Consider the following 12381-nt stretch of genomic DNA (forward strand, 5'->3'; position numbering starts at 1 on the left):
CTTCAAGTGTTGATTAATTGATTAATGGCTTCTGTTTGACATTAGCAAGTGACAGTTTTTTTACCTTTTTGACCCTAACAGGGGCCATAGTTGATCAAATGAATCTCACATGTGAGTCAGTAACACTGAAAATAGTGACGGAGCCCATAAAGTCATCAGGGACATGTTTACTGAGACCACAGAGCAAAGGGACTCAACAACTCTTTACCATTCAAGCTTATTGGCAACCAAAGGTGTCGCCCCCTGCTGGCCATCAGAAATAAGACAGGTTGAAGGGACACTGCTTCCTTGATCTATGGCCACAGTGAAAACTTGTTTTAGGGCAGTGGTGTCCAAACCCAGGCCTCGAGGGCCGGTGTCCTGCAGGTTTTAGATGTGTCCTTGATCCTTCACAGCTGATTTAAACGGCTAAATGACCTCCTCAACATGTCCTGAAGTTCTCCAGAGGCCTGATAATGAACTAATCATGTGATTCAGGTGTGTTGACCCGGGGTGAGATCTAAAACCTGCAGGACACCGGCCCTTTAGTTTTCAGATGGAGGATGAGGCAGAGCTGACCTTACCAGGTGAACTTTCACCAATAATAAAGGTTTAGACACGTGAATGAAAGAAATTCTGATTTTGGGAGGGTGTCCTCAGCGGGGGGCAACCTGGCTTTTTTTAATTGAGTGGAGCTAAACGCACAAACATGGGTTAAACTCCACGCGGTAGGGCTCTGGGTGGGTTTGAATCTTCTTGCTTTGTGGTAGCAGTGCTAACCACTCAGCCACCACGGTGCCGTCAAATTACAGCTTGTGAAGCCAGATAATCAGATAATCCAACAAACTCTTGAACTCTCGTGGAAAGATGATCAATTACTTTGGTAAGACGGAGGATGGAGGATCTATAAGTCTTCTGAATCAGAACGACTTCAGCTGAAAGCAGCCATCAGCCCTGCCCTGACTGAACTCCTGACTCGTTTGCATCCATATGAAAACTGTTTGCTGGTAAATGAGTCTGTAATTTAGATCAGCGGCTCCTGAGCATCAAACAGACAGATGACAGGACAAAATCAATCGTAGCCTTAAATTTAATGGCAACTTTCTGCTTCCTGAAGATGACCTCTTCACTTTTCACGTAGAACATTTGTTACTCCGTCACTGCATATTCACATGCACAATACAAATGCAGCGCTCAGCCCGTTTGTCAAGTGTTGCAAGTCCTTCGTGTCACCGCACATATGCACAAAATGTTCCTCCCTATGCAGCGTTACAGTATTTCATTTAGTCCACATAGTTTGGACTGCTCATGATCCAGCAGGTTCCTGGTTAGGTTTTAAACCAATACTTGCTGATTTTTACCTGTGAGTCTTTGAATTAACTAGAAAACATTACTGCTCCTTTTTAAAAGTCTCCCTTGGTTTGGTTCCTGGCAAACTCTTTGTGAGCCCAGCCGGGGTTTGAGATCTACAGCACACATCCAGTTAGTATAAATGAGGCCTGGCAGTCACTGATCAGCTACCCGTCTGTGTCAGTCCAAAATAAAAACAACAAAAAATATTAACCAAGGAGGAAACTGTCAGAATTGATCGTTTAAGATGGTCATTTATGCTTAGAAATGTATAATCATTTGTATGCTGATAAAAATCATATCCTTATTAGGTCTGATAAGACTCTGTGTGCACTTGTGTGCCATGAGATGAGAAGAAGCAGTCTCGACGTTATCATTTCCATTATAGCTGCAGGAACTAGACTGTGCTGTTCTTAAAAGTGCTTTAAATGTGTGTTTGAGACACGACCTGTTGCAACTTCCTGTTTTTATAGTTTAGCAAGACGCTTACTTCTGCTTGTCTGCATACAGTGTAAGTTCATTGAACGGTCGTGTGTCTATGTATAGTATGGCTGGAAACACACACACACACACACACACAGAATCCAGACACTGATGTTGTTCAGAGATGCCTGCTTAAGGATGTCACGTGTATTTGTAATTGCATATTCATGAACGATTGCTTGCTGACAATAAAAAGGGCTGTAGCGGAGGAATCAGTTGGTTGAGTTCAGGTGAAGGAATCTTTTCCTCAACTTTGACTGACTCGCGAGCCACAAACACAAAGAGCTCTGTCTTGTTCTGTCTTGTCGTGCAGTTTGTTGGTCTTGTGTTCCAGCGGGCTTTGAGCCTAGATAAACCCAACAGAAACGATCCACTTCAAAGTCTGACACTTTAACCTGGGAGTCTGTGGGCGCTGATTTGCAGTCAGCCTGTTAGCAGCGCTGCGGTTTGGGCACTTGAGCCGCTTGCTCGTCATTAATGATGAGCGGGGATTTGCTGCCCGGCTCCCTCAGATTTTGAATCGTCGGGACGTGCCCTCTTTTAAATGTAAAAAAGTATCAAGTGACTTGGATCTCACTGCTTTTCATTCAGTCGTGTTCCTGTAAAGACCTGCAGTCTGCTGTTACGAGGCTCTGCACTGTTTCTCATCACACAGAACTTAATTTATGATTATACCGAGTTTCAACAGACCTTCTTTGTTTGTACGTCGGGAAAAGTTTATGCTGGGACTCATGAGTAATAAACTGTAATTTATATGGATCACAAACAAACCAATGTGTTTGTTAGTCGTGTAAATTTTAATCAATAATTGATATTCAGTCACTTGCAGCTGTGTTTCTCGGGGCAAATGTTACATAAAAAGAATGATTTGCATGAAATCAGTCCAAGAAGAAGAAAACTAGAAAAGGTTCATGATTTCTGTATGTGACACGTCTCTGTAGGACCCTGACTCCCAGATGCCGGACATACTTTGGCACTATGGAGGCGAAACACTGCCTCCCTCTGGCTGCTGCGAGCACAGACATGACACCGCCTGCACGCCCTCGTGTTATTAATTCTTTCATTTGTGGACTATTGTTCTGTCTGCTGGTTTTATTGTAACCACAGTGACAAAGGCTCCTGAACACGAGCCCATTGTTCCTGATTCCTGCTGACAGGCGATGTAAACCCAATCAACAGTCAGAATTTTGTTAAACTGCTCTCACAGAAACACTTAAAGTTTAATCAGTTTGACTCCTGTCTTTTGTACTCAGAGGTCTGGATCCTGGATTTAGAGGGGAAAACACTTCCCGTCTGTTTTGGAAACTTGTAATTCTGTCCCCACATTTCAGAAACCGTTGGCTGGTCACAGAAACTCTGAGTGAAGACGAAACCTTAAATGGTGCAAAGGGAAGTTAATGCAGACTGCTCGAGCTCGGTGACCCGACCGTCGTTTCCGTAGTTGTGACCTCTAAGTGATTAGACACATTTACCCCTACGGAGGAGCTGCATGGTTGTAAAGCATCCCACAGCAAAGCCATTACAACCTTATATCGTGATGACCTTTAGACATTTCTTTGGTGTAGAGGATCATTTGGGGATGTAACTCCTGTCTGCTGTAACTATAACAACGACAGTAAACGCACAGAGGATAAACAAACAGGCTTCACAGAATAATGGAGGCAGGTTCACAGAAGCTGAAGAAGGCGTGCCACCTACTGCAGCAAACAACTGTCAACTACAGCGATCGGCCACAACGACACAAACGTGTGGCTCTGACACATACGACCCGTCAGGTGGACGAAATCCACGGACGCACCACCCGACATCCTCAAAGGAACCAGCCAATCCGCTGCAAGAATCCCAGTTCCAGACACTGCAGGACACCCAGCCCCCCACCAACACCCCAAGGTGGAGCATCCACGCCCTAATGGGAGAGTGTTCATGCAGCACAGTGGTGACCGACACACTGTCAGGCATTCAGAGAGTAAAAGCCCTGGCCTGCACAAAAAACACCTCATCACCAACCGTGTAAAACAGACAAGAAATAACATTTGTTTTAAATAAAAATATATTTTCTCTTTAATTTAAATTACATTTGAGTCGACAAAGCACAGCAAAGTTCTGGTCCTGAGCTCCTTCATAGCAACAAAAAGCGAACCCCAGCAGATCTGTGCAGGAACGTCAGTTTAGGAAACGGAAACCTCAAAACTCTGTTTTCACTGAGCTGCTGAGATTCGGGTCTCACTCAGTCGCTCGCGGCGAGACGCTCGGAGGAAGTCGAACAGTCTCACGTGTCGTCGGTAAAAACTTGTCCCAGGATGGAGAGCCGAGCGCTGAACGGCTGAACGGGGCAGGACAGCAGAGGGGGCGTCTTCTTCTCTCCGGGTTTCAGAGCAATGCTCTCCGATTGGCTGCCCCCCTCTGTCTGTTTGGGAGGGGGTTTTGATTGGCTGCCGGGCTGCGACAGGGTGAGCAGGATGTCTTGTAGCTCCTGGCGGTCCTGGTCGTGCCGGCCGCAGCAGTACAGCGCCGCCGGGTCCAGAGGGTGAGCCTCCGTGTTAAAGATGAACCCCCCTGCCCCTAACACGCACTCCCCCGCCTCCCCACCCTCCTCCCACGACCCGTCCCCCTCCGTCCCTCCGCCGTGCAGAAAGTGGGTGGGGTCAAAGAGCAGGTAGAGGTACTTGATGGTTTCAGCTAGAAAGAAGGATTCCATCCTGTTGTCCAGCTGGTGATCTCGCAGGTCTTTAACCTGCAGGAAGAAGAGCGAGGAAAACTTTACTCGTGAGCTCTTTTTAATCACGAGCACTTCAAAGTGATAACTAAGGCCAGCCAATCAAACTGATAGTGGGACTTACGCTGGCATATCCACACGGCGTCTTGGCGATCTTCTCGATGGACTCCAGAGCGTCGACGCCCAGCTGGAGATAGGTGTGATCACCTGTTGCCCTGAACAGGTACATCGCGCTCTCGATTAACTCTGAAACACGTAGGAAGAAGGAAGATCAGCTGGTTTGTTACTTAAAGTTGCTCAGAAAACAACCAAAAACTAGACTCCGGAGTTTTATGACACCCAGGTAACTGACATCAGCGCCTTCAAGCTTCATCTCCATGCATGTCCTGAAAGGTAGTAGTTCATATCTGAAGCTTTGGCTTGAGGGGGTGGGACGTGATGAGGGCTGAACTCAGGAGCAACACTGTGCGTGTATAATAATACACAATAAATAAATCCCAATAAATATTATAGCGATGAAGCTCTGTGTTGTTGCCCATCTCAGAAAGCATTACTCACCTGCTGCTTAGCTCAGATTATCTCAAGACACTAAACATCAACCAGCTTCCCATCGCTCCCTGAAGCTGATAAATATTAGTCTGAATGAGCTCCGACTGTAACCTTTGACCCCGAAGACAGAACGCGATAGGCGGAGGGTGTTAGTGGACTGACCTGGTCTCAGTGGGTAGCCCTCTCTCTTATCCACAGTGTAACCCTGAGGGATGCTGTAAAACTCAGGCAGTCCTCCAAACTGTCTCCACACAGAATAATAATTCTGGAAAGTTCTCACAGCACTGTCCAGGTTTCCCAGCAGAGACTGAAACACAGATTTAACTTTGTTTGTATGTTAACAGCCTCCAGTTACAGACTTGTGTTTGTGCGTTCACTCACCTGCAGGCCGGGCCAGAAGGCCTCCAGACTCTGGAAAATGGGCATGGACACAGTTCCTTTGTGCATCTGCACCCACAGGTACCAGTCGTCAAAGCGGGTGTAGTTCTGGATGGCTCGATCATACGCTGATAAAAGACATGACAGGATCAGAGATCAGATGTTTGGTTTTCCTTCTGTTTGTTAGCACAGAGGCATCAAATGAAGCTTTCACAAAACTTTTGCCAGTAAGTGCAGAAGTTATGCAGCTGGAACAATCGGACAAACCAACCCTGACGACTACTTACAGGCTAGAAAAAACATTTTATTTGTCTCCACAAATCAAACTTTTTTTTTTACTAAAACAGGAAATTGCTTAGCAGCTGTCAGGAGGAAGCGCTGTGACTGTTACCCTGGAACATGCTGAGCAGCTCTTCATCCTGCAGCATAACGGCTCCTTTGACCAGATACTCGAAGTACGAGTCGACTCCCGCGCCAATACCAGCATCCTGAGCGACCCACTTCGTGGACACGATGTCAATGTGGTTCCCCACCTGGGCGGGCAGACAGGTGACAGAAACAGGTAGGAGGGCTGTTCTTTTTTATCGACTGATTCAGCTCCTTCACCAGCTCCAGGACTGCTGTGATTCTCCTCCACAGAAACATTTATATAAAATCATCATATTTAAATGTTTTTCAATTTATTTCACTGACTAGCCGAGGAAGACGAGCTGGCCTATCAGTGGCTCACCCTATACAAATGCTCATTAGGCCTTTTCCGACTTTAGCTGCCATGTTTGCACTTTGGGTTGGATGTGAGTGGACGGTTGTAGCAGACACTTTATTTACCAGTCCGATGTCAGATCTGGTCTTCCACAGGGCTCTCAGGGCTCGGCGGGCGACGTTCTCAAATGTCGGGTCTCCCGTTAGTCGACTCAGTGTGGCGAACTCCAGGATGAAGGTTCCCACGCCAGCGGTACAGGTGACCGGTGTCTCAGTGGGACTGACGCCACGCAGAAGGTTCACCGTACCGTACGGCATGCCGGTGGGAGTCTCAAACGCTGATTTATTGTTGAGACAAATTTCACTGATTTATTCATGTGTGCTTTTCAAAGTAGTTCATTAAAACTAGAGAGTCTGAAACGCCAGAACACACCAGGCAGCAGCTTCCTGGCGGCGTCCTCGGCCATCCTCAGCAGCGGTCCTGAGCAGGGCCACCCGGGCTCCAGCTCCATTCCCGCCCTCTTTGCCAAGAGATGGGCTGACAGCAGACCGCCCACAACTACAAACACACACACACACACATTAACCTGAGGTGGACACTCTCCTTTGCCACAGCTCCTGCGCCCAGATGTGCAGTGTTTACAAAAACAGCAGTTTAAATGTTGAACATGAGTTTCCCCTCAGAGTCCGAATCGTCCGTCAGTACCTCTGATGTTGGTTTCAAACACGGACGCGTTGACGTCGATGTCGAAGTCGACGGTGTCTTGGAGGATCGACGCCACTCGCTGGAACTCTGTACGGTTTCCCAAAACCTTCAGAGAGAACACATCGAACGACTGTCGGGTCACGGCACAGGAGTACAACATCTGCTCATCAGTGTTTGTTAAAGGCTCTGTAAACGTAAAACGTCTGTTTCCAGTCTTACCAGCAGAGTGTCGAGGGCGTCAATCAGAGTGAGCGAGAAACTGGAGAAAAGAGCAGCAGGGGTCATTTTACTGTCTCTGACAACTCTTAACCTGACATAATGTTTTCTTCTGAACCACTTTAATTGAAGAGAATATTTTCAATGTTTTACTTTGAAATTCTTTGTCTAAACGTAACTTCCTTCCACATGCATAAATACATAAACAAGAGAAAAATCATAATCGTATAATTTAATATTGAAGTCACAATTTTTTAATGTGATGTGTGTAATGTGTTGGACTTTGGAAAAAGCAGTAAATTTATTAAACTTTTATAAGAGAAATCTTGAATCTGTTCATTAAAGGGAAATAAAATTAACTAATTTCACCTGAATATACTAAATAAATTCATAAATGTGACCTGATGGTTTTATAAGGTGGTAAAAATCAGAGAAAGGTAAAAGAAATACTTAAAGGTTTGGCGTGTGCTAACTGTGTCCTGATGAGACAGGAAGTGTCTTATAACTACAAAATAAAAGAAACAAGAGCGCTCAGAGAGTTCAGATCTCCCTGAAAGGCACACGCTGTGTTAAAATAGTGATGCTTTTATTAAACATGCTGATGTCAGCATTGTTGGAAATCGCTGGAAATGTGGAGATGATTAATCGATTTGATTATCTTCACCCGTATAATTGGAGCAGAACTGACTGAAATCTTTGGCTTCTATCAGCTGTAGAAACCTGAGATTTTAGGATATATTCATGCTGTGTGACTTTATGGGTCATCGTAACGTCATAGGGCCTTGTATAGAAATAATAGTGTATACACATATTACTACTCAACATGGCATCTTTATTGTTTTTTCAAGGTAAACTTTGACCTTAGGTGCTAACAGTGAAGGTCAAGGTCAACCTAGATACTCATGTCCCCTAAGGCTTTAGTGTTGTGAAGTTTGAAACAATCCATGAAATGTGAGTAATACAAAGTTTCTACTGATTTTCACACGCTGGTGTTCCTTGAACTTGACCCGATTTTCTAAAGTAAAGAAAAGTTCACTGCAGTAAAGTGTACTTTACATTCAAGTTTTTAAACTGCCTCACCTGCCCCACGTGTCCTGTCCATCGCAGGTGAGAGGGCGGAGCTCATCGTAGGGGAAGGCGTTGTCAAGGTAACTGTTGTAGGCGTGGTAGAACATGGATTTGATGCGCTGTCTGAGAGATGAAGTTTGTTACATTAAGGACGGGACAATTTATCAAAGCATTCAAATTTAGATGAAACTAATTCAGTAAAAATTGGATTCTGCAATTTTTCCCTCGTGTGAAAAACGTTAAACATCCACGTACACAAATATTTCAACATATATTAGAATCAAAATGGAAACGCTCTGAAGCCAGAGCAACTTTTTTAACGGGATTTCGGAAAAGCAAGCAAAGTAAACCACTGAACAGTTAGAATAACTTTCAACGTTTTTCAAAATAAAAGCTTCTCACATTACTGACACAGGCAAACAAACGAGAGCAGATCGAGCTGTACACGACTCGCTGTTTAAGGTTGTTTAGGACCAGCGTTCATACTTTACATCACCTAAACGAATCTGTGTGCTTTCATCGACACATTAAAAACGTTTGTGTTTCAGGTGAATTCAAAGCTGTTAAAAAACAAAACTGATTAAACCTGTGAATATGTTGGGACTTCTCTTAATCATCAGTTTGAAATATCTGACAAAATTAAACGCACATGTCGGTTGCTTAAGTCAAGCCTTAAAGAAAGAAGGAGGCAGCGTTCAAATTATCAGGCCAAAATGCAGCTGATAGTAGAATGAAATCTTTCCACAAACATCAAACCTGCCCACACCACTGCTCAGGAACAGAATCAGTCAAACACAAAAAACAAAATGAGAGACGATTAAGATGCAAATGAATTTCTGTGTCAAGGCAACTCGCACTTATCTTATATTGTTTTAAAGCCACTGCTGCATATCATTCAATTTCTCTCTTCCACAGTTTGTTTTTTAACTTGTTTGTTGGTCTTGAGTTCTTCCTCCCCACAGTCGCCAGCTTTTTGCTCGTGGTCTGAGTGGTGACTTTGTAAATAAAATACAATAAACGACCCAAACATCTGCCGGACGCATTGCTAAGATGACTGCTGAGTGGAAATACTTGCTAGAATAAACGTACAGTAAAAAAAAAAAAAACACTTTACAATTATATTTGATTATTGTGTTGTGGGAGTTTCCCCACTCTCAAACTCACAGTGGGATCCCAGTCTAGTGTTCGCGTTTGCCCCTTCAGACACACGCACCCACCCTCAGACTCGCTCCAGCTGCGTGAGGAAGGGAGGGATGAGTGGTGTCTGCACAAAACTCAACTTTAAACCGAGTCCAGACGGAGCTGGTGTTCGTACCTGACAGCAGCCATCTCCTCCTCCGAGAACTGACGAGCCGCCGCATCCGTCAGCACCCACACCAGCAGCGCCGCGCACACGGGAGCGCGCATGTAGACAGACAGACGGACAGGTGAGACAGGTGGACTCGGACACAGATATGACCTGAAATCAAAGATCGGGGAAACACGCACGGAGCACAGAGCGAAAAGTCTTCTGTTGTTGTTGTGCAGCTGTCAGGAAGCAGGAAGTTAGTCATGTCTGCGCATGCGTTCGAAACGGTGCGCTGACGAGGGCTTTCGACGTGGAATCTCCATTGGACAGTTTTTTTATGTTTCTGTTTTTTAAATAAACCTTTATTAAAAACTTGTTATATGACAATGATGACAGTTAGAGCCATTGAAATGACAATTATATAACTGGACTGTAAAATATATACAGATATAAATTAAAAAAAAAGTTTCATTTTAAAATTACGCTCCGTTGTTTGTTTCAGAGAAGGTTTATTTCGTAGAGCTAAATGTATTTTCCAGCTGTCTCTTATTTTCATCTCTCATTTTATTAATTAAAATTATACTTATCTCTATTTATTTACATAATGAGTGAGCCAGTATTAAAAAGATAACTTTGCAAATATGGATGGACACACATTACAAAATACTGTACACTTGCAGTAGTGTGGAAAGTCTTTGTTTTGTTGTCAAAGAGCCAAACATACATACATGCAGAGACCTGCCCCCTACAGAAAACACAGAGTATGTGAATACCCTGAACAGCATGACAGACTTATGCAAAAGACCTACAGCCATGTAATCTCTATCATTGCACGTTAAGTGAATGCTTCCATTTATTACTGCTCCACTGTATTTTAGAGTGACAAAATTTTCCCCCAATCAGAAAAACGATATGAGATGTTCAGTAATAATAAAGCCATTTTAGTTTCAGAGCTTATCACAAAGCTACTGTTTAACTAACTGAAGCACACCTGAGGCGAGCCTGGTTTGGGCTGTACGATGAAGTGAACAGCTGAAGGTGATCAATGTCAAACAGACATTTCTATGACAGCAGTGAGGCTGAGTTCAGAAACTGAGACAACCAGACAGTAGGGAAGGCAAAGATCCCGGCGCTCACCGAGGTGGGAATGGATCCTGGACCAATGGAAATTGTGACCATGTTACCTTAACACAGTCTGCTCTGACGTCTGAGGATTAAAACAAAGGAGTTCAAGTTCTAGACTTAGAATCAATAATTGATGAGAATATCTTTGAATTTCACATTTAATTCTACATTTTTGTGGTATACATCATCCAGCCAACAGCGTCTCCAGTATCAGTTATATGACACGAAATAACCTCACAAGCAAATATTCTCCTTTTAATAACTTTGCATGATGTAAACATTAACGTGTTCATGTATAACCTCCTGAGTTACTTCATTATCTGAGTGTGTGCAGTGACAGATACGAGCAGAACAAACAAGCATGGAGAAACTTGTTCTGTTCATCGCCGCTGCATCAGGCAAGTGTTTTAAGGTGTTTTTATATTTGCTGTAATGAAAACAGAATGATAGCTTGAATAGAAAGCTACAGTATGTCAGTGGCAGTAATACTGGATATGCTTTTACTGCTGGAATAAGTTCAGACTACACTGAAATGTCAAGTTACTTTTTTAAAAGTGATCATGCATGTCTGTCACTGCAGGGTTGTGGGCCGTGTCCTTAAATCCTGAACGTCAGTACCATTTTGTTTATGAGCAGAAGAACTGGACTGAAGCACTGAGTCACTGCAGACTGTATTACACAGACCTGGCCACCATAGAAAACATGGAGGATGTGAAGACCCTGAATGACATGGTGGACTTGAACAAATTTGATAAATCTGCCGACAGCTATGTGAGTTCACTCTCTCTGTTTAACTGCAACATATTGTAACACTGGCAGTTCAAATACTTGTACACACTCACGTATTTAATTTTCTCTGCAATATTCCCCTGTTCCTGTTTTTTTTCTTATTGTACGTTTATGTGATCTGCTAAAACTGGGGCCCACAGTCACTTGACCTTAACTGAAATGCCTTGGTATTGTTATTCCCCAGCCTTTGCAGTAGTATCGTTTTTTATAATATGTAATGAAATACCCATGAATGACAGGGTGTATCTAAACTTTCAAACTAACAAACTTTGTCTTTAAAAACCTTGTTTATAAATATTTCTCCATATTTAAAAAGATGATGTACCACTAATCAGAAAAGTCAGGGATGTCACTCGTTACTCGTTGCTTACAGCGAGCCTGGATCGGGTTGTACAATGACGTGAGCAGCTGGAGGTGGTCGAGGTCGGACGGAAGTGATGAGGCTGAGTTCAGAAACTGGAAGCCTGGACAACCGGACAATGAAGGGGGACACGAACTTTGTGCAGAGATTTTTGGCAGTGGAGAATGGAATGATAAACCCTGTGACAAAACCCTCAGTGCAATCTGCTCTGATGTCAGAGGTGAGGATCTCAATCTGTGCACGACCATCAAACAAATCATGCGCACTTCATTCTTGATTTAAAGACTTTTTGGGTCTATTTGTCTCAGTGGTAGCTAACGTGAAGATGTATCCTCATGTTTGTGCACTGCACACTTCACTTTGGTCCATTTTCAGGGCAAAACGAGACATTTGTGTTCATCGACAAAACGATGACATGGGCTCAGGCTCAGAGCTACTGCAGGGCTCATCACACAGACCTGGCCAGTGCGAGAAACGTGTCAGAGAATCGGAGGGTAAAGGAGTTGGTGCCTGCTGAAGATCGATCTGCCTGGATCGGCCTTTTCAGAGATTCCTGGAAGTGGGCGGATGGAAGGACCTCCACATTTAGATACTGGAAAACAAAAGAACCAAATAACCAATACTGGAGAGAGAACTGTGTGGCAGCATACTTTAAACATTCTGGAAACTGG

The 12381-nt window shown here is 43.9% G+C and overlaps 2 protein-coding genes across 4 annotated transcripts in view; both read right to left on the bottom strand.

Annotated features, from left to right (window-relative positions):
* Positions 1-3848: 3848 nt before the first annotated feature.
* Positions 3849-9693, bottom strand: LOC120728079 (ER degradation-enhancing alpha-mannosidase-like protein 2). Of its 3 annotated transcripts, none has more exons than XM_040022774.1 (11): positions 9463-9693; positions 8160-8270; positions 7083-7122; positions 6864-6969; positions 6591-6716; positions 6284-6495; positions 5847-5988; positions 5459-5583; positions 5240-5384; positions 4653-4774; positions 3849-4546 (listed from the first exon to the last, which is right to left on the bottom strand). In XM_040022774.1, exons 1-11 carry the CDS (start codon positions 9552-9554, stop codon positions 4082-4084), a joined length of 1686 nt encoding a protein of 561 aa, XP_039878708.1. In that variant the 5' UTR covers positions 9555-9693; the 3' UTR covers positions 3849-4081. The 3 variants fall into 3 exon arrangements, with proteins under 3 accessions (XP_039878708.1, XP_039878709.1, XP_039878710.1); XM_040022775.1 differs by lacking the exon at positions 9463-9693 and adding an exon at positions 9312-9385; XM_040022776.1 differs by lacking the exon at positions 9463-9693 and adding an exon at positions 8734-8753.
* A 2023-nt stretch (positions 9694-11716) lies between these two features.
* LOC120727953 overlaps positions 11717-12381 on the bottom strand; it is a 17487-nt gene continuing 16822 nt past the window's right edge. Inside the window, exon 6 of the mRNA XM_040022568.1 lies at positions 11717-11813. Within this exon, the coding sequence (XP_039878502.1) occupies positions 11717-11813 (97 nt within the window). The remainder of the gene's footprint in view (positions 11814-12381) is intronic.

This window comes from Simochromis diagramma, unplaced genomic scaffold, assembly GCF_900408965.1.
Source record: "Simochromis diagramma unplaced genomic scaffold, fSimDia1.1 OVJJ01000308.1, whole genome shotgun sequence".
In the NCBI taxonomy this organism is placed as follows: Eukaryota; Metazoa; Chordata; class Actinopteri; order Cichliformes; family Cichlidae; genus Simochromis; species Simochromis diagramma.